The sequence below is a fragment of the Pipistrellus hanaki genome, assembly GCF_964339955.1.
Source record: "Pipistrellus hanaki genome assembly, chromosome: 1".
Classification (NCBI taxonomy): domain Eukaryota; kingdom Metazoa; phylum Chordata; class Mammalia; order Chiroptera; family Vespertilionidae; genus Pipistrellus; species Pipistrellus hanaki.
The window spans coordinates 118,737,560-118,764,338 of NC_140503.1; the positions used below are offsets into that span (position 1 = coordinate 118,737,560).

General features: G+C 37.6%; 1 protein-coding gene and 1 pseudogene across 2 annotated transcripts in view; both read right to left on the bottom strand.

Annotated features, from left to right (window-relative positions):
* Positions 1-26,779, bottom strand: part of CUBN (cubilin) — a gene marked incomplete at its 5' end in the record, with an annotated part of 295,765 nt that overhangs the window by 230,866 nt on the left and 38,120 nt on the right. Inside the window, 3 exons of the mRNA XM_084880474.1 lie at positions 13,013-13,143; positions 24,295-24,511; positions 24,858-25,023. Of these exons, the coding sequence (XP_084736600.1) occupies positions 13,013-13,143; positions 24,295-24,511; positions 24,858-25,023 (514 nt within the window). The remainder of the gene's footprint in view (positions 1-13,012; positions 13,144-24,294; positions 24,512-24,857; positions 25,024-26,779) is intronic.
* LOC311612400 (coiled-coil domain-containing protein 34-like) lies at positions 4,877-5,837 on the bottom strand (annotated as a pseudogene). The gene has a single exon. The product of its transcript is annotated as a coiled-coil domain-containing protein 34-like (transcript).

The window sequence follows — 26,779 nt, forward strand, 5'->3', positions numbered from 1 at the left end:
CTTTTGAAAATATAGTGTTTGAACAACTAAATTCCATTTGCCAAGCAAAGAAACAAACTTGGATACAAAACTCACATGATGTAGAAGAATTCACTCAAAGTGGATTATAAACATAAATGTAAATAAATAAAACTACAAAATTTGTAGAAGAATGCACAGAGGAAAATCTTCAGAACTTTAATAGCTACACATTTCTTAGCCAAAATACAAAAACACTAACCATACAGAAGAAAAGGATATATTAGACTTCTGTTCTTCAAACAATACCATCAAGAAAAATAAGATGCTAGCTGTACATACTAGGAGAAAATATTTGCAATACATTTATCTGGCAAAGGACATACTTGTGTCCAGAATTTAAAGCATACAACAATAATAAGACAAATAATCTATACTAATAAAGGGTAATATGCTAATTAGGGCGGATGTGTTCCCATCTGGACAAAGCCACAGTGGCAGTGAGGTCTGTGGCTCACAGTAGCTATGGCCAGCAGTGGCAGCAACAGCAGGGTGATGGGGGAGGTGCCTTCTCCTGATCAGCCCAGAGCCTCCCACAGAGGGAGACCAGACTGTGACTTAGGCTTGCTCCTGCAGGGCTCCTGGACTGTGAGAGGCTGCGCTGATGGATACCCCTCCCAGTGAATGAATTTTCATGTACCAGGCCTCCAGTACAAGCATAAGTGAACAAAATTATTTTAATTGTACACCTCACAAAACAAGATATATAAGTATATATCAATAAATACAATAAAAGGTACTTGGCACTATTAATCACCAGAGACATGCAAATTAAAACAATAGTGAGGCACCACTACACAACTACCAGAGGCTAAAAATGAGAAGACTGACTATACCAAGAGTTGGCAAAGATGAGGAGAAAGTAGAATTCTCATTTATTGTAGGTGGAAATATAAAATGATATAACCACTTTATTAAAAATGTCTAGCAGTTTCTCATAAAATCCTATATAGTGAAGAGCTAATATGCTAATTGAGACCAGATGGTGGGATGACCTTTTGGAATGACCTTCCAGAACTATCAGTGGACAGAGTGTGTGGTCACAAGGCAGCCAAGGCTGCAAGGGCCGAGCCCCTTGCACAAATTTTGTGCATCAGGCCTCTAGTTAAACATAATATTACCACATGATGCAGAAATTCTATTCTTAGGTATTGCCCCAACAGAAAGGATAACACAAGTCCACAAAAAACTTGTATATCAATGTTCACAGTAGCCTATTTCATAGTAGCTAAAAACTAGAAATAACCCCACTGTTCAAATAATCAAGTTATGGTATATCCATAAAAAGGCTTATTTAATATTTAAAAAAAGTTCTAGCTGGTTTGACTCAGTGAATAAAGCATTGGCCTGTGGACTGAAGGGTCCCAGATTCAATTCTGTTCAAGGGCACATATCCGGGTTGCAAGCTCGATCCCTTGAAGGGATTGTGCAGGAGGCAGCTAATCAATGATTCTCTCTCATCATTGATGTTTCTATCTCTTTCTCCCTTTCCCTGCCTCTCTGAAATCAATAAAATATATTTTTTAAAAATAAAGAAAAAAAAACTAGTTATAAATACAACATAAACAAATTATAGTAGCATTATGCTAAACAAAGAAGCCAAAGATAAAAGGGTGCATACTGCATGTTCCTACTCATACCTGCCTTTTGAATAGGCAGAACTAATCAATAGTGATAATAATCAGGTCTTTAGTTGTTAAGATGGAACATGTGGAGAGATTGATCAAGGAAACACTAGGATATTTTCTTGGATGATAAAGTGCTATATATTTTGAATGGGGTAGTGATTACATGGATATACACATTTTTAAAACTCCAGATGAATTTTACTTACTAAATTACTTACAATAATTTCAAAATAAAAATCTATGCTAAGGCGCCAGCCAGGTGGCTCAGTTGGTTGGAGGTTTGTCTCTTATACCAAAAAGCTGGTCAGGGTTGTGGGTTGCGGGTGTGATCCCCAATAGGAGCTGTGTACAAGAGGCAACTGGTGTATTATTTTTTTTTCTCTCTTTTCCTCTCTCTTTAAAATAAATAAAAGTATATCCTGGGGTGAGGATTTTGAAAAAAATCTATATTATATTAAAAGTTTAAAAGTTCTATGCAAAAATAAGTTGGCTCTCTAAAGAAAATCCAATAAATAATTCAGATATCAAATAAATAATAAATAAAATTAAAATAGATCAAGACAAAATATTTGAAGGTACACCTGTTATAAATATTAACAATAATATTTAATGTTAAAATTTGATTGCAGTTTTATGAATTTCGCATACCCAACTTTATAGGGAAAAGAACATTGGCTCTCTGAACTTACTGTGTCTACTTCTTGAAAGGCTAGTAACTCCTCTTATCTAACACTGAAGTCTATATCAATGTTCATGTTTTCTTCCCTCGACAGAATAAAAGGCTCTTTTTAGAATAATATTAATACAGATAAATATTAATGCTAGGCTTTTGTTTCATCTTATGCTTTGTAATAAACACAAATAAGTAAAATTGAATGTATCCCCACAATCATCTGTTGGCATAATTCTTATTATGTCCATACAAAATGCAAACATAAAAGTGCCTCTTGTTTAAAACTCATGTTGTCAAAGGAAGACTCCTTTCCAAAGGCTCTTCACCTTTTGTGATAGTATAACAACATTTACAAAGAGATGAAAAAGAAAAGTATATTTCTCCCATTCACTACTAGTATATTCAACTGAGCTGCAATGGAAAAGGATATCTCTGAAGATCAAAGACAACTATTGACAGGCCTCACAGATCTTTCTTTCTGACTAACCTCAAAAAGAAAAAAAATTCAGGAAAGTAAAGAGAAAATATACAAATTTCCCTGGTGGACCATTACAAAATCACAAAGCTGCATGATTTTTTTCTAAAAATCATGATGTTTCTTTGCCTCCACCAAGCATTTTCAAAAAGTTTTAGTAACAGCATTCAACTCGTTATAAAAGGGGAAATCCAAAACATGGATAAATCCCTCTAACCCACAAGCAGTGATGATATCAGCCCCATACAATTTGGGCGACAGGAATAGAATAAAAGGATCTGAGAATGAATCTCTTAGAGAAACCCTAGATTATGGGGAACTGCTCCACTCTCTCCCCTCCTCGCCTTATGCAGTAACATTAGGGATCATCTATAAGTGGTGCTTTCTGAAATCACTTATGAGACATTTGTTTTTTGTTTGTTTGTTTGATTGATTGTTTGTTTGTTTTTAAATATATTTTATTGATTTTTTTTACAGAGAGGAAGAGAGAGGGATAGAGAGTTGGAAACATCGACGAGAGAGAGTCATCGACCAGCTGCCTCCTGCACACCCCCTACTGGGGATGTGCCCACAACTAAGGTACATGTCCTTGACCGAAATCGAACCCGGGACCCTTCAGTCCTCAGGCCGACGCTCTATCCACTGAGCCAAACCGGTCTTGGCACTTATGAGACATTTGTGTCTGCATCCTCAGGTTTTCTAGATATGTGCTAAATAATAGTCAAATCAGGAACCATCATCAGCTTCTTTTGGCATCTTTGGCTTATTCTTCCAAGTGAAGCCTTGAGGGAAGATAAAATTAATGTTCAATTGCTTCCTTTAGGAAAGAAGAAGCCTCCCTAATCAAACTCTAACATTTTGCTCTACAATTCACTGTTCGGCAGTCACACCATTGGCTTTGGATTCTCCCTCACAGGTGACCAATTCAAGTGGATATGAATGTAAGCTAACTCACTACAGCCGCTAGTGTACAAAACTGACCTGGACATCAGTCATTCTATTTTACACCTGGCACAGTTGTCGTGTTTCACAGCAACTGTGTAATTTTCCCATAGAATGTCTCCCTTTATTGTCCCCAACTATGTGAGAGAGCCAGTTATTATACCCTCCACTTTTTAGAGAGGTATGGATGAGGGGGTTCTGAGACTCCCAGAGGTTAAGTTTTAAAAACACTTAGTTTCAACATGCCAAAGATAAAAATTCAAAGCCAAGTCCTCCCTTTCCAAATCCTGTACTCTTTAATGATCCCTGGTTTCTCTGTGCAGGAAACGCCAATTCAGAAATGAGAATGGGTAGAAGATTAGGAATATTACTATTAGATGTTTTCTTCCCTCCCCCCCCAAGAAAAATGGTTGATTTTATTGGTATCACAGTGGTTTTAGTACACGCTAAATACAAACACAATTGTTAGATAGTCAATCACCTATCCTTCAAAGATGGATAAAATATCTTCCTTGCCCAGCTGGTGTGACCCAGTGGTTGATAGTCAACCTATGAACCAGGAGGTCACATGTTTTTTTGTTTGTTTTTAATTATTTCTTTTTTTTAATATATTTTATTGATTTTTTACAGAGAAGAAGGAAGAGGGATAGAGAGCTAGAAACATCAGTGAGAGAAACATCAACCAGCTGCCTCTTGCACACCCCTGACTGGGGATGTGCCTGCAACCAATGTACATGCCCTTGACTGGAATCGAACCTGGGACCCCTCAGTCTGCAGACTGACGCTCTATCCACTGAGCCAAACCGGTTTTGGCACGAGGTCACATGTTGATTCCCAGTCAGGGCACAGGCACAGGTTTCTGGCTTAGTCCCCAGTAGGGGTGTGCAGAAGGCAGTTGATCAATGATTCTCTAATGATTGATGTTTTTATCTCTCTCTCTCTCTTCCTTCATCTCTGAAATCAATAAAAATATGCTAAAAATATCTTTTTTGAAAATTTCTAAGGACTCCATATATAAATACAAAAATTTTAACTTGTCAATAAACATATCAAATGTTGAGCTACTGACCAAGCAGTAAAAATACAATTTCTGATTTTAAAATTAATTATCTACAGGCAAAAGCATGCAATTTCCCACAGCTACTGTCTTTGTATTCTGCACAGAGTTCCAAGGCAAAGATTGGTTCTGGCTTTATGAATTACCAGAGATGAAGGCCTGTGTGGCTGACTTCTCACAGGCCTTTAGTCTTTTTTCCTGGTAGATCCTTAAGCATCTTTGGGAGGAGGCATATGAGTTGGTTTCCAGGAATTGGATTATAAAGAGCTGGTTCTGGATAAGAATTTCCACTGTAAAAACCTGAAGTTTTCCATTGGCATAACCATAGCTCTTTGCAGCTGGAGGAGGTTTATTTTTTGCATTTTCCAACCATTCCTTAAACTTTTTTTCTGCTATTTCTGTTTTTTCCCCCTGTGATTTAGCTTGACATTGTTTTTCTTTTTCCTTTTCTTTCTTCTTCTATTCACATTCTTCCCTTTAACCATTCTTTATAGTTTTCTTTTGCTTTTTCTTGCAAATGATCTTTCTCCAATCCCTTTGCTGTTTTTTCCTCCATCTCATTAATGTTTTGTTCCCTTTCTTTTCTGTTCATTCTTTTTCTCAACCCAGTCTTTGTGCTTTTCTTCAGCAGTTATCTTTCTTTATTCACGTTCTGGCTTTTCTTTTCTTTCTTCTGATTTGATTCCTAGAGCTTCCTGTTGCAATCACGTTCTTCTTTTTCTTTGCCAACAAACCACATTTCTGTGGTATCAGACTGCTCTTTGGTAAGCTAACCAGTTTCTGCTCTTCATGGTTATATTTAGATACAAACACCCTGGCACATCCCCATCACTCCATCCCTCCCCTCCCAGGCCCCCCCTTGGCTGCTGAGTCTTGGGCATCTTCGTCCACTTATTATTCATCCTCCTTCCTCGCAAACAAACGCCCGTCACCATCACTATCGTTGTCAAACAGGAAGCTCTGATGGTGAAAGGGAGACAAGAGGTTCATGGAGGAATTGCTGCTGCTCAGCAGCGGAGCTGGAGATGGGGAGCACACAGCCATCGTCTCCACCCCCTGTCCTCCTGCATCTGCCCTGAGGGTGGAGAAGGAGCCCCTAGGAAGGCCAAGGCCTGGCCCTGCACCCAGGGTGCTGGCAGGGAGCCAAACTGCCCGCCACCTCCCCACTGCCTTCATTGGGCCCAAGTGCAAACCCCCGGAGCAGCAGTAGGGCACAATTAGATGGTTTCTTTAGCATTTCCATTCTAAGGACTAAAAAATCAAATAATAAATATGCATGAGCTGGGAAGTGCCTGGACACCCATATAAGCAAAAGTATGAGAAAATACTGACCAATAAGAACATAAATCTTTAAAAGATCAATAGACTTACTAACACCCTTCCAGAGGAAAAAAAATATCTGAATAACTCACAGCAGAAAACACAGAACTCAAGGTGGATTGAAAGAAGCAGAGAAGATTCTGACTTGCCCAAAGCATTCTTAATATAGAAGCCAAGACAAGAACCAAGACTTCTGACTTGTCTTCAGCCTTCTTTGAGCTTGTCATGGAAAGTATTTTCTACCATGAGCAGTTACAATCCTGTCCACAATTGCATCTCAGTTATAATTATATGCTGTAAGTTATGTACCAAGACTTTATTTTCAGAGTATCTGGGGAACTGAAAAATTTCATTATAATAACTTGAATTGCTTGGTGAAAACCCACTCTAGACCTATCTGAATTAGAATTTTGGGGGGAAAAGGGGGGACTATATATCAAAATGTGTAACAAGAAAATCCTGCCCTAAGATTTTTATGAACAAGAGAGTTTGGGAACACTGTTCTATTGGATTTAACTTTTAAAATAGAGTCAGGCCTTGACTGGTATGGCTAGATTGACTAGAGCATTGCCCCATGCACTGGTCAGAGCACATGCCCAGGTTTCAGGTTTCAATCCCAGTGGCGGTGGGGGGGGAGGGGGGTGCACAGAGTCAACCTATTGATGTTTCTCTCTCTAAAACCAATAAACATTTCCTCTGGTAAGGATTTCAAAAAATAATCCTATATAATAAAAAGCTAATATACAAATGGTCATCACACCCTCACACCATCATGCCCTAAAGGCTCAGACACTCAACATTGGGGATTGAGAAATGGGGACCAATCAGGCACAAATGAGCTTATGAAAGAGGAATGGGGAGCAGCCAAGCTGCAGCCTGGGAGATGGTGCCTCAGTCCTGGGCACCAGTGCCGGTGGCTGGCCAGAGGAGGGAATCCTGGGTTTCAGGTGCAGGGCAAGGCAGAGGCAGTTATGGGCAATCAGACTGGTAGGGAAGCAGTTAGGGGTGATCAGGTAGGCAGGCAAGTGAGTGATTAGGAGCCAGCAGTCCTGGACTGCAGAAGCAGTCGGACATCCCCCAAAGGGTCCTGGATTGAAGAGGGTGCAGGCTAGGCTAAGGGAGCCCCCCTCCATGCATGAATTTCATACGCCAAGCCTCTAGTCTATATATATATAGACTATATATATATATATGCCTAAGTCACCATATATATATGCCTAAGTCACCATATATATATGCCTAAGTCACCATATATATATGCCTAAGTCACCATATATATATGTCTAGTCTATATATATATGCCTAAGTCACCATCCTACCAGTAGTTATGACCACCAGGGGGCAGATGCTTAATGCAGGGCCTGAGAAGCTTCAATGACTTGGCAGCTGAGGTTCTTGGGTGATGCACCCAGAACCAGAGAGGAAAGAGCCCAATTCTGGGATGTGTCACCCAAGAACTGCCCTCTCACAATCTGAGATCCCTCAGAGGATGTCAGAGAGCCAGTTTTAGCCTGGTCCTTATAGGCCAGGCAGAAAGACCCCACCTGCAGGAGGTACCCCTGCTCACTCTGCAGATGATCTTTGAGCTGCAGCACCACCCCAGGTGCAGCTGGCTGAGGAGAGACCACAGGATGTTGTCTCCAAGGTGTGTCCAGCCCAACTTGCCCAGTCCCACCTGGCTAGCCACCATCTAATTAATTTCCTTTCAATGTGCAAGAATCCATGCACCGGGGCACTTGTTAGGGGTGATCAGGTAGGCAGGCAAGTGAGGGGTGATCAGGTAGGCAAGCAAGTGAGTGATTAGGAGCCAGCAGTCAATTCATTTCTTCTAAAGAAATATTCTTTTACTCTTCTGGTTATCATTTCTTTTTTTAAAATAATATTTTTATTGAATTTTAGAGAAAGAGGAAGGGAGAGGGGGAGAGAGGGAGAAACACTGATGTGAGAGTGAACCATTGGCTGTCTCCAGCACACCCCCTACCTGGGATCTAGCACACAACTGAGAGATGTGCTCGGACCAGGAATCCAACCAGCAACCTTTCAGCTATGGGAGGATGCCCAACCAACTGAATCACACTGGCCAGGGCTGAATATAATTTCTGACTTCTAACTCTTAGGTACCTTTAGGCACATTCCAAGTTGACTAATGAGAAACAGCACTAAACGCACAATGGGGCAAGGGCAGAGGTGGATGGGCACTCTTATGTGGGAATAAGCAGCCTGAGAAATCCCGCCAGGGCACACTTTTAACCCTATGCTGATGTGGTTCTGAAACTTCCTTTCATTTCCCTACGTCAGTGGTCGGCAAACTCATTAGTCAACAGAGCCAAATATCAACAGTACAATGATTGAAATTTCTTTTGAGAGCCAAAATTTTAAACTTAAACTATATAGGTAGGTACATTTTTATTAACTTAATTAGGGTACTCCTAAGCTGGCCTTTGCTAAAAACTCAAGGGGCCAAAGAGCAGCAGTTTATTGCCCTAGGTGATTATAAAGCACTTCTCTTTTAAGAAAATAGGAAAGTCTACCACAGTTTTAATATAGCTGTGAATTGAATGTTACCAGCCACACAATGTGCAGTTCGTCTAGGGCATTTCCAAGAGCTAACCTAGACATGGCAAAACAAACAGATTGGATGTTGGGACTGGATTGTTAGGTTTTTGCTTCTAAACCAACTAGCTGTGTATTCTTGGGAGGATAAATTCAAATCTTGATTTCCATTTCCCTTATTTAAAAATCAGGTAATTAAACTATATTGGTGTTTTGAACTTTATGACACACCATAAAAATACATTTACATCAATAACACACACACAACACAATAGATATAGCAAACAGGTTTGGTGAAATAATACCTAATTCAGTATGATAAACTCTGATACTGTCTATTCTATTTCATACTTTTAACAAATGTAGGTAGTAACCTAAGTTAATTTCATAGTCCACTAATGAGTCATGAATATATTAATGTTTGGAAAAACATTAATTTAGATGTTATGCAGGTTTTCATCTAATGTTAAAGTAGAAAATGTATCAGGTACATTTCTCAACTCTTACATTTTTAAGAGTTGAGAAATGTACCTGATACATTTCTCTCTATAATATTATATTAGTGTCTATGAAGTAAATGTTAATAGAATATAAAATTGCAGTTTAAATCAGTGAAGTTAACTAATCAAGGAAATGTGTAACAAGGAAGTTCCACCCCAAATTTCTTATGAGCAATAGAGTTTGGAAACACTGCATTACTGTACCTAATTTACAAATTAAGTGAGTAAAGTTAGGTATCTCTCAGAATTCAAATATTTCATACTTTAAATACACAAACATTTAAAACCTAATCTTATAATCAGTTACTAAGAAAATTATAAGAATTTATACCCTCAGACATTTTACTTGTTACTTTGCTGTTTATATTTCCAGGCGCATCTGGAGAAAGGCAGAAACAATGATGAGGGAGGGAGTCAAAGCAATGACCAGAAGCCAATCTCTTCCTCCCACACACATACTTAGAGGCTGACATCATAGCCCCACGGTCCCCACTGCAGATGGAAAGGGAACTGCAGTCTGTTCAGGAAATGTAGCCTTTATCAGATAAAGACAGGAAAGACTTCAGCAGAGAAACTCACACCTGTTGTGCTGAGGAAGTAGAAATCAAGAACCAAAAATGTCATTACAGCTCTGAAAGTAACTTCTGCTAAAGCCATAAAATAGAATGCAGGCCAATGCTGAACATCCATTAATGCTTTTCTGTGATCGAGTTTTATTATTCTGAAAGTATAAAAAAATGAGATGACAACTGAAAAGAAAGTGTCCTAACACCTGCCTATTTCCAGGCGGGAACTCACTTGGACTCCGGCTGCCTGGCATCTCCCCTACTGCCTGGTTGTCACGAGCCCAACCCCCACAGCAGCCTCCTTCTAGAGATAGTCCAGCTCTCCCTGAGCAAAGAAACAGCAGGCACCCACGGAGAGTCCAGGCTTAGCCAAAGGGCAGAAAGGAACACTCCCTGGTCTATGATTTCAGCCCTGCCTGGGCCAGAGGCCGAAGTAGGGATTAGCACCCAGGGAGGCGGAAGGGTGAGCCTGTCCAGTGTGTCACCTCAGGGTCCTCTTCTCTTTCATCATTTGTATTTTCTTATGTCCACTTTCTTCACCAATTTCCCTTTCTGTCCAGCTTGCTCCTTTCCTTTTTCTCATCTTACTTTTATTTCCCCCGTGTCTTATTTGTCTGAAAAATTTATGTAATTAGAATTTAACTTTAACACTCTCCCTACCAGATTATTTTGATTGCTCTGGGTTCTTATTGCATTAGATATTACTTGCCTTACAGGTTAGTGTGGTATTAGCAGAGCTGTTTTAGTCATTACAGAGATATGTCTTACTGTGCTTATTGTTACAAAGATTCCCATAACATTTCCAGGAGGCCCTGCCTGCATCATATGTTATCTAAGATACAGCTAGCTTATTCATGCAGCAAATTAAACTGTGTTCATACAGTTGATTAAAGCTAGAAGACATCTCAAAGGTCATCAAATTTAATCCCTTAATTTTACAGATGAGAAAACTGTGGCCCACAGAGTTCAAGTGACTTTTTCCAAAACCTAATCTTATATTCAGTGTGGTTCTGGCCAAATATATGAGGCAGAAGAAATTATAAAAGGATGGAAAATTGTGTGCACACTGGAATTTCTTGAAAAGTCAATTTTGGTCATTGGATGTTAAACAACTGAAAAATGTCTAGTGAGTAAGTCAACTGTATAACATAACCTATTTTAATTGTTGGGTATTCAATTTCCCATGTTTTTGGAAAATAAACTGTTTCATAGAGAGGGTGCCACAGAAGAGAAAGGTCTATGTTTCTCTCACACTAGGGATTCTGAAGAGCTCTAAAGCCATGCTACCAAGACATAGAACTTCAGTTACTGTACAGAACAGCAGTTTTGACTGAAATGAAAAGTAGTGTCTGGCTACTCTGAGGAGAAATAAACGAAAAATTTGGTAGGGATTCTGAGTGGGAGATTTTTAAAATTCTATTTATTTATTTATTTATTTACCAGAGGCCCATGCACAAAATTTGTGTATGGGTAGGGTCCCTAGTCCTGGCAGGTGATCAGGGCTGATCGGAGCCTTCTGGCTGCTGGTCGAGACCTTCCTTCATTCTGAGCTGCTTCCTGGTGGCCAGCACATCTCATTGCAAATCTTTGGTCTCCTGGTCTAACTCCCATGGGGAAAATTTTAATATTAGGCCTTTATCCTATCTAATAAAAGAGTAATAGGCAAATTGACCGTCACTCCAACACACAAGATGGCCACCCCCATGTAGACCTACAAGATAGCTGGCAGGGAAGGGCAGTTGTAGGCAATCAGACCAGCAAGGGATGGCAGTTGGGAGGGACTAGGCCTGCAGGGAAGTGCAGTTGGGGGAACCAGGCCTGCAGGGGAGGGTAGTTAGGGGCGACAAGGCTGGCAAGGGAGGGCAGTTAGGGGCAATCAGGCTGGCAGGGGAGCAATTTGGAGTCGATCACCTGGCAGGGGAGTGGTTAGGTGGTGATCAGGCTGGCAGGCAGAAGTGGTTAGGGGCAATCAGAAAGGCAGGCAGGCAAGCAGTTGGGAACCAGCAATCCTGTATTGTGAGAGGGATCCCATTTTGGAGAGGGTGCAGACTGGGCTGAGGGACACTATCCCATGCATGAATTTCATGCACCAGGCCTCTAGTATATATAGATTTGTTTGTTTGTTTGTTTGTTTGTTTGTTTATGGGAGTAGGAGCTTTAAAAGATGAGCACCAGGGATCTCTGGACACATGACGCTGTCAGAGGGAGCATGTCCTGGCACAGGAAAAGCTCCCAGTGCTTTCCAAAGGGACATCAGTGAGTCATACCATGTTTCTGGGGAATCCAAAGACTGTGATGTGCTTGGGAAGCTCAGCATCTGTCCACTATAGATTTACACTGGATAGTATTCTGGGCCATTAAATCTCTTTCTAAATATGATGAGAAAGGAAAACCCAGACTGTCTAAACTGTTACACATCCCACATGGGAACATAAGTATAAAAAACACTCCTAAACCCCACAGAGTTTGGGGTTGAGGCATCTCTGGTTTACATATTACATCAAGCATGTCAAACTCATGGCTGGTGGGCTGTGAGTTTATCATGCTTGTATTACATCAAAGACCCTCCTTGCAAAAGGTATTTGTTTCCTATACTACATTTACAAAGAGCAAAATAATGATGAAAATTAATTAATAAGAAAGATATAATAAAAGTTTTAAAAGCTGAAAAGTTTCTATTTTATTAATTCAAATTTAGAAATGTCTATTTTGTCAAGAAATCTTCTATTTTCTGCCATAAATTTTTATAATCATAGCCTCTTATTTTTATCTGCTGTTGTTATTTTTAATTTCTTAAAATACATATTTGATTTCTTTGGTAGAAGTAATTAAACTTTATTTCAGTAGAATTTTAAACTCATAGAAAAATTGCAAGAAATAGTCCCTGAATTCCTTTTAGCCAGATTTATTACATATTTGCATGTTGCCCCCATTGCTTTCCCTCCCCCACCTTTCTCCCTCTCTGACTTGCTCACTCCTTTATTCTTTGAACCACTTAAGAGTAATTTGAAAACATTACATATCTTTAGCCCTGAAAACATAAGTGTATAGTTACTAAGAACAAAAACATCCTCTTACAAAATCGCCTTCCAATTTTCAAAATTAGAAAATTTTTTATCATTGAAACAATACTTGTTTAGTCATTAATCTATTTTTAATAGGGAAGATACTGAAGTCACTATATGTTGTTCTAAATATAGCTTTCATTGATGAAGTATTTTCATAGTACCATTTTATAATGGAGTAAAGGAATCCAAGTGTACAAATACTATTTTGTTACCTGTTGATGCATTAGTTGCTTTATAGTCTATTAAAAAGCCTTCATAAGCAAGGTCAGAATCAGCCACAAACACAAGCATTAATGAGTTGGTACTGCTGATAAGAGAGGGCGGGACCGATTTTCCACAATATCTATTTGAAACCAAAAAACAAAAACAAAAAGAACACAGGTTTAAAAATCTTTTAGTACACTTTAAATGATGCACCAAAATTAGGACATGTAAAAATAATAACAATATACCCTATTACCTTTAGGCACAAACATTTACAAAATTGCAAATATCTCCCTATTCATGATTACTTCCCTAAAAGTTTTATGTGTACCTGGCTATATGACTTGTCATATAAGTTTAATAAAATTAGAAATTATAAGCTAGGGAGCTTGAAGATGGCGACCGAACAGTCGGACTTGTTCTGACTCTGGTCCCAGAACAGATAAAAGTAACATCTGAGTCGCTCAGGGAGGGTTGATTGGCAGCTGAGGGGCAGCAGAGGTTTCAAGGAAGCTAGGGAGCAATCCGCTGGACAGGATTTCCAGCCGGGTGGCCAGCACTGCCACAGCGGCGGCCGCGGCGGCTGCGGCGGCGGCAGAAGCAGCGGCGCTGTGAGAAAGGAGTGGCTTCTCTGAGGCCGGGAAAGCCCACTGCGGAGAGCTCCATCCAGTAGCTGAGACGCCCGAGTTGGCGCTGGCGCGTGGATTCAAAGGAGTTCTTCGGTCACCCACGGAAAGGTCAGAGTTTGCGGGGAAAGACTGAGAGATCGCGGTCCCGCGGTGCCGGCAGCCACAGTAGCCGGGGAGTTCCGGCCCTGCCTCCATGCAGCGCCCGCAAAGCTGAGCCCTAAGAAGGCTGCAGCGACATCTAGTGCTGGGTTTGGCATAAGCTTCCCCAGAAGCGGGAATTTTTTTTTTTTTTTTTTTTTAAAAGCCAGGGGACACGGGACAGAGTGTTAAGAATCGCGGCTGTCCCGCCAAGGGCGGAACATCTGGACACCTCGGTGCCTGATCCCCTTCACCCCCTAGCTTCGGAATACTAGGGAAGATCAGCCTAGTTGGGCATATCCGGGGAATTTGCAGGGAGAAAGTGCCTCCCTGGAAACAAGGGATCGGAGCCAGAAGAGATAGTCTGGGAGCCAGCTGGCACCCTGCCAGCTAGAGCCATAGAGAAAGAAGGCCGGAGCAACCAAAAAGACTGGGAGGTCAAACCGGAAACACTGACACCTAAGAGCTGAATTACAAACTGCCTTTTTTTTCTTTTTCTTTTTTTTTTTTTCTTTTTTTCTTTTTTTCTTTTTTTCCTTTCTTTTCTTTTGTCTTTTAATTAATCAAAAATAAATGGACACAAATAACTAAGATATAGCCTACTAAAAATTAAGGCTTACCTTACAAAACTGAGGTGCAGTGGAAAGCTGGGAACTGCAAGACTGTCTGGTCCGAGAATCAGAACTGCCAAATACATTAACTGAGGAAGTGAGTGACCAGTACTGGTCATTTTTATGCTAATTTTGCTATTCTTTATTTTATTTTCATTTTTTACATCTTTTATTTAATTTTCATTTTTCATATCTTTTACTTAAGAAACAATTTTTTTTTCTTTTTTCCTTACTTGATTTTACCTTTTCAATTATTACATTTTTCAATCTCTATCATCACTATTACTACTGCTATTTTAAAATTTTTTTAAAAATTTTTATTTATTTATTTTTTTTCTCTCTCTAGGACCATTTTATTTTTTCTTTATTTTACATTGGGAGTAACCTTCATTCTATTTTAATCTCTACTTTAGCATCATTCAACCCTAACTCAACTCAACCTTTACACTATCACTGTCTTACTAAACTTTACCCTTTAGTCTACAGTTTATCCTATCCCTTTCCGGCTTTAGTTTTTCCTCTATTCTCTCTGTATACCCCCTGCTAAAGCTCTCACTATACTTATAGACCTAAGTTCCAACCCCTGATCCAAGTGTATAAATACCAATCTCTGCACTATATTAACTAGTTAAAAAAAAAAAAAATCTGTTCTCCCCTCTATCCTTTTCGCATTGTATGTGTGAAGGTTGATTATTGTGAATTTTTATGCCTTTTAGTGAAATTGTTATGCTTATTCCTGTATTGTTATTGTTGCTTTGTATTTTTTTTTAAATCCTCTGTTTTTGTTTGTTTCTTTTACTTCTGTATATCATAGCCTTACTTAATAATAGAGGATATTGTAGTTTGTATTAATCTCCAAGTATTGTTACTGGCATTGGCTGGGTCCAGAGGTTTTTCTATGGCAATTTTCTCCACATATATATAGTTTGTTTCCCATTTCTCTTTTAGTTTGCTTCTTCTCTCTCTTTCTCTCTCTCTCTCTCCCTCTTCTTTTTTTTCCCTGTTTTCCAACTTCATTTTGTCATTACTTTTTTTTTCTTCTTCTTCTTTTTCTATTTCTTTATCCCTCTTTTTTTTTTAATTTACCTAATTTTTTTTTTAATTTTAATTTTATTTTATTTTATTTTTTTTAATTTTTCTTTATTTTATTTTTACCTTTATTCCTTCTCTCCTATCCCCTAAGTTGCCTTTCTCTAGTGGTCACCTTTATTAGAGGTTATTAATATTGTAAATACATTCCTGTTAAGTGCTGCTTGTGTTGTACCTGGTAGTGTTGTATTTTGTACCTCAAAATCAACGCAGGAGAAGGAATACCACATAACCAGACATCCTGAAAAGAGAGGCCATGGGGAGACAAAAACATAGTCCGCACGTGAAAGAAAAGCATACATCACCAGAAAAGGAAGTAAACGAGCCAGAGGTAAGCAGCCTGCCAGAGCAAGAATTCAGAGTAATGATCATAGCATGGCTAAAAAGAATGGAAGAGAAATTTGACAATAGCCAAGAAGAAATGAGAAAGAACCATGAGGAAATGAAGAAGAGCCATGAGGAACTGAAGAAGAACCAAGAAGAAATGAAAAGTGACATCGCTACCATGAAGAACTCAATAGAAAGCATCAAGAGTAGACTAGATGAAGCAGAGGACCGCATCAGTGAGCTAGAAGATAAGATGGAAAAAAATACCCAAGTAGAGCAACTTCTAGAAAAAAAGATTAAAAAGCAGGAGGAGAGCCTACGGGAGCTTTGGGACAAAACAAAACAAAATAATATTCGAATAATAGGGGTTCCAGAAGGAAAGGAAACTGAGGTAGACATGGAAAAAGTATTTCAAGAAATAATGACAGAAAACTTTCCTGAAATAGAAAAGAAAAAACCCACACAAATCCAAGATGCCCGCAGAGTCCCAAGCAAAATGAATCCCAGAAGACAGACTCCAAGGCATATTATAATTAAATTGGCAAACAACAACGACAAAGTAAGAATCTTAAAAGCAGCCAGAGAGAGACAGAAAGTTACATACAAAGGAACCCCCATCAGACTAGCAACTGATTTCTCAACAGAAACTTATCAGGCCAGAAGGGAATGGTATGAAATATACAAAGTCATGCAAAGGAAGGGTCTGAATCCAAGAATACTGTACCCAGCAAGGCTATCAATCAAAATTGAAGGGGAAATCAGGAGCTTCACAGACAAAAAAAGACTGAAGGAATTTATCTCCACCAAACCAGCAATGCAAGAAATGCTAAAGGGTCTACTGTAAAAATAAAGAAATAAGAAGTGAAGAAGGAACACGGGTATAGAATAAAAATGGCGTCAAATGAGTACCTATCAATAATAACCTTAAATGTAAATGGATTAAATGCTCCAATCAAAAGACATAGGGTAACAGATTGGATAAGAAAACAAGACCCATACATCTGTTGTCTACAAGAAACCCACCTCAGAAAAAGAGATGCACACAGACTGAGGGTGAAGGGATGGAAAAAAGTTTTCCAGGCAAATGGAAATGAAAAAAAAGCTGGGGTAGCAATACTTATATCTGACAAATTAGATCTCAGAGTGAAGGACATAACAAGAGATAATGAAGGCCACTTCATAATACTAAAGGGAACAATCCAACAAGAAGAAATAACCCTGGTAAATATATATGCACCCAATACAGGAGCAACCAAATACATTAAAAAACTGCTGGAGGACATTAAGGGAGAGATTAATAGCAATACAATCATAGTAGGAGATTTTAATACCCCACTGTCACCCTTCGACAAATCATCTAAACAAAAAATCAGCAAAGAAATATCAATCCTAAATGACTCACTAGACCAGATGGAATTAATTGACATCTTCAGGACACTCCACCCCAAAGCCACAGAATATACATTCTTCTCAAGTGCACATGGGACATTCTCAAAGATAGACCACATTTTGGGACATAGGCAAAGTCTCTTCAAATTCAAGAAGATAGAAATCATATCAAGTATCTTCTCTGACCATAATGGCATAAAACTGGAAATTAATTACAATAAAAATAATCCAAAGAAATCAAACACATGGAGACTAAACAGCTTGCTATTAAACAAGGACTGGGTTACCAGAGAAATCAAGGAAGAAATTAAAAACATCCTGGAAACAAATGACAATGAAAGCACAACAATCCAAAATCTTTGGGACACAGCAAAAGCAGTTTTGAGAGGGAAGTTCATATCCTTACAAGCCTATTGCAAAAAACTAGAAAAAAATAGTAACAGATGATCTAACTCTACAACTCAAAGAGTTAGAAAAGGAGCAACAAGAAAAGCCCAGTGTAAGCAGAAGGAAGGAAATAACAAAAATCAGAGCACAGATAAACGACATAGAGACCAAAAAAACAATACATAAGATCAACAAAACCAAGAGCTGGTTCTTTGAAAGAATAAACAAGATAGATGGACCTCTAGCCAGGCTAACCAAGAAACAAAGAGAGAGGACCCAAATAAACAAAATCAGAAATGAAAGAGGTGAAATAACAACAGACCCCACTGAAATACAACGGATTGTTACAAAATACTACGAACAACTCTATTCCAACAAACTGAACAACCTGGAGGAAATGGACATATTCCTAGAAAAATACAAACTTCCAAAACTCAATCAGGAAAAATCTAAAAATCTCAATAGACCAGTGACTTGGGAAGAAATTGAAACAGTCATCAAAAAGCTTCCAGCAAACAAAAGCCCAGGGCCAGATGGCTTCATAGGAGAGTTTTACCAAACATTCAAGGAAGAACTAAAACCTATCCTCCTCAGACTATTCCAAAAAATTCAAGAGGAAGGAACACTTCCAAACTCCTTCTATGAAGCCAGCATCACCCTAATACCAAAACCTGATAAAGACAACTCAATGAAAGAGAATTACAGGCCAATATCCCTCATGAACATAGATGCCAAAATCCTCAACAAAATTCTAGCAAATCGGCTCCAGCAGAGCATCACAAAGATCATACACCATGACCAAGTAGGATTTATTCCAGGAATGCAAGGTTGGTACAATATCCGCAAATCAATAAACGTGATACATCACATAAACAAGTTGAAAGATAAAAATCATAAAGTCATATCAATTGATGCAGAAAAAGCATTTGATAAAATCCAACACCCTTTCCTGATAAAAACTCTTAATAAGGTGGGAGTACAAGGATCATACCTCAACATAATAAAAGCTATATATGATAAACCCACAGCCAACATCATACTCAATGGGCAAAAACTAAAACCATTCCCTCTAAGAACAGGAACAAGACAGGGATGCCCACTATCGCCACTCCTCTTTGACATAGTACTGGAAGTACTAGCCATTGCAATTAGACAAGAGGAGGAAATAAAAGGCATCCAAATTGGAAAAGAAAAAGTAAAGTTATCCTTATTTGCAGACGACATGATATTGTATATAAAAAACCCAAAAGACTCCATTAAAAAACTAATTGGCTTAATAAATGAATTTGGCAATGTAGCAGGATACAAAATTAACACCAAGAAATCTATGGCATTTCTATACACCAACAGTGAGTTTATAGAAACAGAGACTAAAAAAGCAATTCCATTTACGATCGCACCAAAAAAATTAAGATACCTAGGAATAAACTTAACTAAGGAAGTAAAGGACCTATACGCGGAAAATTACACGACACTGAAAAAAGAAATAGAGGAAGATGTAAACAGATGGAAGAACATACCATGTTCATGGATTGGTAGAATCAACATCATCAAAATGTCCATACTTCCTAAAGCAATCTATAAGTTCAATGCACTCCCCATTAAAATACCAACGGCATATTTCACTGACCTAGAAAGAGCTCTCCAAAAGTTCATTTGGAACAATAAAAGACCCCGAATAGCCACAGCAATCCTGAGAAAGAAGAGTAAAGTAGGAGGTATCTCAATACCAGACTTCAAACTGTATTACAAAGCCACTGTTCTCAAAACAGCCTGGTACTGGCACAAAAACAGACATATAGATCAATGGAATCGAATCGAGAACCCAGATATCAACCCAAATCACTATGCTCAATTAATATTTGACAAAGGAGGCACTAATATACAATGGAGTCAAGACAGTCTCTTCAATAAATGGTGTTGGGAAAATTGGACAGATACATGCAAAAGAATGAAACTAGATCACCAACTTACACCATACACAAAAATAAACTCAAAATGGATACAGGACTTAAACATCAGATGGGAAACCATAAAAATACTAGAAGCATCCACAGGCAACAAAATCTCAGACGTATGCCAAAAGAACTTCTTCACTGATACTACCCCTAGTGCAATGGAAGCTAAAGAGAAAATAAACAAATGGGACTACATCAAAATAAAAAGCTTTTTTACAGCAAAAGAAACCATCAACAAAACAACAAGAAAGCCCACTGTGTGGGAGATCATATTTGCAAATGTTACCACTGATAAAGGTTTAATCTCCAACATCTACAAACAGCTTATACAACTAAATAAAAGGAAGATGAATGATCCAATTAAAAAATGGGCAATGGACCTAAATAGAATATTTTCAAAAGAAGACAGAAGGAAGGCCAAAAAGCACATGAAAACATGCTCAAAGTCACTAATTATCCAAGAGATGCAAATCAAAACAACAATGCGGTACCATCTCACACCTGTCAGAATGGCCAACATCAACAAATCAACAAACGACAAGTGTTGGCGAGGTTGCGGAGAAAAAGGAACCCTCGTGCACTGCTGGTGGGAGTGTAGACTGGTGCAACCACTGTGGAGAACAGTGTGGAGTTTCCTCAAAAAACTGAAAATGGAACTCCCATTTGACCCAGTAATCCCACTGCTAGGAATATATCCCAAGAAACTAGAAACACCAATCAGAAAGGATATATGCACCCCTATGTTCATAGCAGCACAATCTACAATAGCCAGAATTTGGAAACAGCCTAAGTGTCCGTCAGCAGATGATTGGATCCAAAAACTATGGTACATCTACACAATGGAATACTATGCTGCCATAAAAAAGAAGGATTTCTCATCATTTGCAGCATCCTGGATGGAATTGGAGAACATCATGCTGAGTGAAATAAGCCAATCAATGAAGAGAAACACCACATGACCTCACTCATTTGTGGATAATAAAAAACATTATAAACTGATGAACCATAAGATAGATATAGAGACAGTATATCAACAAGTAGACTGTCAAATTACAGCGGGGAGGGGAGGAAGATCTGGGGGAGATAATAGATCAACCGAAGGACTTGTATACATGCATATAAGTGCAACCAATGGACACAAAACTCTGGGGAGGGAGGGGATGTGTGGGAGGGAGGGAGGGGGTCAAAAAAAAATCAATAAAATATATTTTAAAAATAAATAAATAAATAAATAAATAAAAGAAATTATAAGCTATACCGTATAGCATATTATTGAACTTATTAACAGAAATGTAATAAACTTTCACAACAAAGAAAAACCATAGATCATAAATGCATAGAGCATAAATTTGAGTTGGTTCTATCATTTACAGCCATTGTGACTTTGAGCAGGTCACTCAACCTCTATGCTTCAGTTTCTCCATCTCTAAACTAAGGATGATGATAGTAACTACTTCATAGGGTTGTTTTGAGAATTTAATGAGTTAATATATTGTATATAAAGGACTTAAAATTGTGCCTAGAATAATAACAAACCCTATATAGGTAAAATCTATTCTCCTTAGACAGATGGCCTATACAAGGAAAGAGTTTGATTACTAAGCCATGTCAAATTTTGGCTGAATAAAAGCAGTTTTATTCAGAAAAATTATTCTACGGTAGTCAAGCTAAAAGTAGAGTTGTGATCAAAACAATGCCAGGGGTAGTTTTCTAGAGAAACACTTGTAAGGAGTGACTAGATGTACCACAGTTTTTTAATACACTCATCTGATGATGGGCACTTAGGCTGTTTCCAAATCTTAGCTATTGTAAATTGTGTTATTAAAACTGTGGTATATTTGCACAATAGAATATGATGCTGCTATAAAAAAGAAGGAAATCTTACCATTCACAACAGCATGGATGGACATGGAGAGCATTATGCTAAGTGAAATAAGCCAGTTGAAGAAAGATAAATATCACACGATCTCACTCATTTGTGGAATATAATGAACAACATAAACTGATGAAGAAAAATAGATCCAGAGACAAAGAAACATTGAACAGACTGTCAAACCTCAGAGGGGAGGCAAGGGAGGAAGGGTGTGGTAAGAGATCAATCAAAGGACTTGTATGCATGCATATGAGCATAACCAATGGACACAGACAATAGATGGGTGAGAGCATATGCTGTGGAGTGGGAGTGGCCAGGGAGAAATTAATGGGAGAAAAAGGAGACTTATGTAATACTTTAATCAATAAAGAGTAAAAAAAAAAAAAAAGAGTGACTATGAAATAGAAATCCAAATTGATGCACATTTGATGAGATTAACCAAATGCAATGACAAAAGGAAAAAATAGAAACCAAAATATGGAAAATAGATTAATTAACTTCTGAAAGAGAAAAAGGAAAATGGTGTGTAATGTTATTTCAGTGTTAAAATAGGTTTGATTTTTGATAAAAACAAAATTGTATGAATTCATTAATATTTTATTTTATATTTTGAATTCATTAATATTTTAAATGTCTCTGTATATGCCCATGTCTGCCAAACGGGGTAAGAACATTATAGTAGTTTATGCCATTCAGCAAGAAATATGTATTTTTCAATGATTATGAGTCAAATACCATTAAAAATATAAATAGTTTTTAATATGAAAGGTTATGACAAATAAGGGCAAAAAATTAAAAGGGAGAATAAAAGCAGGTGAGAAGTTTAAGAAAATAATGGATAAAGAAATAACATCACAAAAATAGATGAAACATGATGTGCAAGAAAAAGAAATTTAAAAAGCATTAGGAGATTTTCATTTTCAACAAAGAGGTACTAACAGGAGCTGGAAGTAACCCTGCACCTGAAAACAAACAAACAAACAAACAACAACAACAACAACAACAAATAAAATATATAAAGCAATAGCTTTCAAGATACTGAATATGAAGCAGCAAAGATAACAAGTGACTTGAAAAGCAAGCTGGAGATGATGAAACTGTTTCCAAAGAACTTCATTGCATCCCAAAACAAACCTCAAGAATATGTACAGTAACACAATAGTGTCCAGAGCACAAAAATACAAAATTAAAATTGTCTGGCATCCTATCAGATATCACCAGACATAAGAAGAAAGTATAAACCATAATAAGAAGAAAGATTGATCCACTAAAACATAGCAAGAAATGCACATATTACTGAATTCACAGTCAAAGACATTAAAATAGTTATAACTGAATCTCACAGATTTAGGAAGCTATAGGAAAACATTAATGTGCAAAGTAGAAACATGGAAGATATAAAAGATGGCCCAAAGCAAACTTCTAGAAATGAAAACCATAATGTTTGAGATGAAAACTACACCTGATAGGGTTAACAACAGAACAGGCATTGCAGAAAAACAGATTAGGGCACTTGAATACATAACAATACAAATCTTCCAAAATGAAAAACACAGAGAGCAAAGACTCAAAATCAAATGAACAAAGTATCAATGAGTTATGAAACAATATCAAAATGGCCTAAGATATAAATAATCAGAGTTGAGTCCTCAAAGTTATTTTAAGAACTAATGGCCAGCCCTGGCCGGTTTGGCTCAGTGAATAGAGTATTGGCCTGAGAACTCAAAGGTCCCAGGTTCAATTCCATTCAAGGGCACATGCCTGGATTGTGGGCAAGATCCCCAGTAGGGGGCGTGAAGGAGGCAGCCAATCAATGATTCTCTCTCATCATTAATGTTTCTATCTCTCTCTCCCTCTTCATTCCCCTCTGAAATCAATAAAAATATATTGTTTTTAAAAAGAACTAATGGCCAAAAATATTTCAAATTTGATAAAATTATAAACTCTCAGTTACAAGAAGCTCAAGCAATACAATATGCTGACCAGGAAAATCAGTTAAAAAAAAATAGTATGTATAGTATATTTGAACTTCCAGAATATGCAAACCAATTTATAGTGAGAGAAAGCAGGGTAGTGGTTTTCTGTGGATGGAGACAGGAATAGGGATGGGGGCAGAGTGAGAAATTATCATGGGCAGAAAGAAGGATTTGAACATAATGGACATGTGCATTACTTTTATTTTAGTGCTGCCTTCATGGGTATACACATTTGTCAAAGCTTCCTATCTAATAAAGAGGGGATATGCTAATTGACCCTCACACCATCACAAAACTGGCAGCGCCCACAGACAATAAGGAGAGAATATGCTAATAATTGTCCCACCCTCAAAGATTGCGGGGCCCACAGCTACAAGATGGCAGCGCCGAGTCCCTTCAGCCCCACGAGGGCAGCAAGTGCAAGGCAAGGTGGGGCCCACTCCCAGGTGGGCCTGGCAGCTCCACTTTCCTGCCTCCAGAGTCCCCCAGTCCTCTCGTCCCCCCAGGGCTGGCCTGAGGCACAGGCAATCCTCTGATGGTGGCTGCCCAGCTGCAGAAGGTTCAGGTAACCAGGGCTGGCTGAGGCTTGTGCTGTCAGCAGTGGCAGAAGCAGAGTTGTGATGGAGTACTGTCTTCCCCTAATTGCTGGGTTGCTTCCCAACTCTAAGGGCTTCTGGACTGTGAGAGGGGGTGGGCCAGGCTTAGCGATCCCCCTCCAGTGCATGAATTTTCATGCACCAGGCCTCTAGTAAATATTTGAAATGCCAAGACTACAGAGTAGTAATGTAGGAATGGCCATTGAGAAGCATGTTAATCTCACCTGGTTTTTATAACAACATGGTGGACTTTAACATCCTTCAATGACATAAGAAAATTTTTGTGTGAAAAAAAATTTAAATCAAAATAATCTCACCTCCCAAGAGATGTCCCAGAATCAATCTCATAAACTTCCAGATAGTCACTTGTGCAATTGTAATGAAACTGCAGGTGAAATCTCCTGAATATCAAATTTATCACAAAGCCAGGTTCGATTAATATATACCAGGTACAGTTGATACCATGGGGGTAGATATTTGGATGACCAGGACTTTGAATAGTTCCTGTTGGCTCTCTGAGAATTTTTCCACATGCTATTGGAATAAAAATAGTAATTGTTAGAATGAGTAATCAACAAGCTACCTAAAAATCAAGATAAAATAATCTGATCATAACTTCTTAAAAGCTCAAAATGAAAAGGTTTCCTTATATGCTACTTCAGATAATTTGGTTTTAATCTTATTAATAGATATCAATTAACTCTTGCTATGTGCTGCTTACACAATATATATTTTTCTTTATAGTGGTTCTTAAAAATTTACAGTGTAGATAAGTATATATATACAGTATAGATACATTTTCATAATAGTTTATTTACATTGTTTACATATTCTGATATAAGCCTGAGAAACAAACCAGAAGAAACTGTCAATCACTTACCCAAATCTTTAGTACTGAACTGAGCCATGAAACCACGATTTTCAGTAGAAGGACTTTTCACAAATATTACATAAAGAAAATTGTACACAGATGTTATAAGGGAAGGTATGTCTGTGCCACAATATTTTTTATTTTCAGTAGATCCCAAAATAGAACTGCTACCAATCTAAGGTTAAAAAGATATATTCAAATTTATTATTAAATACTTTTTATGAAAAACTGCTTTAAGAATAATTATTTCTGAAATGTTTTTATTAATATAGTAAAACTCAATTTTAGAATATTTTTGTCATCCCAAAAGAAACTCCATGCCCGTTAACTGTCATTCCCCTTTCTCCTCAAACCCTAGCTCCAGGCAGCCACTAATTTAATTTCTATCTCCATAGTCTAGTCTGCATTTCAAATAAATGGAATCATATAATATGTGGCTTTTGTGACTAGCTTCTTTCATTTAGCATAATGTTTTCAAAGTTATGTGTCATTACTTCATTCCTTTTTAATGCCACATAATATTCCATGTGTGGATAAAGCACATTACATTAATTCATTCATTAGTTGAGGAACATATAGATTATTATACTGCTTTGATATTATGACTAATAATTGTATTCACTCGTGTGCACATTTTTATGTAGACACATTTTATTTTCCTTGGGTATATTCCTAGGAGTGGAATTGCTGGATCAAATGATAATTCTAGATTTAACTTTTTGAGGAACTGCCAATTCTTTTCCAAAGCAGCTATTCCCTTTTAAATGTGCCAGAAGTGTACAAGTATAAAAGGTTTCCATTTCTCCAAATCCTTGCCAATATTTGTTATTATCTGACCTCTTGTTTACAGTCATCCTAGTGGGTATGAAGCACTGCCTCATTGTGGTTTGACTTGTATTTCCCTGATGATTAGTAATGTTGAGCATCTTTTTATGTACTTATTGGCCATTTATATATCTTCTTTGAAGAAATATATATTCATACTTTTTCATATTTTAAAAATTAAGTTATTTTTAATTTTGATGAAGTCTAATTATCCTAGTTTTTCTTTTGTTGTCCTTTTTTTTGTGTCATATCTAAAAAGGCTTTGTCTAACCCAAGGTCACAAATACTTACTCCTAGAATTACAGGGTTTTAGCTCCCACATTTAGTTTTATGTGTCATTTTAAGGTAATTTCTGTGAATGGTATAGGAAGGGGTCCAGTTTCATAATTTTGCATGTAACTATTCCATACTATTTTTGAAAAACATTTTTTATCTCATTGAACTGGCTTGGCACTGTTTTTAAAAATTAATTACCCAAAAGGTATAGATTTTTTCTAGATACTCAAATTTTGTTCCATTGTTTCATATTTATATCCTTACTCAAATAACACACTTGATTACTACACCTTTTTTCTAAGTTTTAAAATCAATAAGTTTGAGTCTCCAACTTTGTTCTTTCTCAAGAATGCTTTGGTTATTCTGATTCCCTTGCATTTACATGTGAATTTTACAATTAGCTTGTGAATTTTTGCAAAAGTGCCAGCTGGGATTTTGATATGGATTGAATTAAATCTTTAGATAAATTTGAGAGGTATTTCCATCTTAACAACTTAATGTCTTATAATCCATGACCATGAGCTGTCTTTCCATTTATTTATGACTTTAATATCCTTCAACAATGGTTTGTAATTTTTAGGGTGCAAGTATTACACATCTTTTTCAATACTTATTCATCAATATTTATTATTTTTATGATATTATAAATAGAATTGTTTCCTTGATTTTATTTCCATTGCTAATGTATAGAAAAATGAATGACTTTCACATTTTGATCTTGTGTCCTGCAACTTGCTGAATTTATTAGTTCTAAGAGTTTATGTGTGTGCATGATTTTTCTATATACAAAATCACATTATCTGTGAATAGAGATAGTTTAAATACTTCCT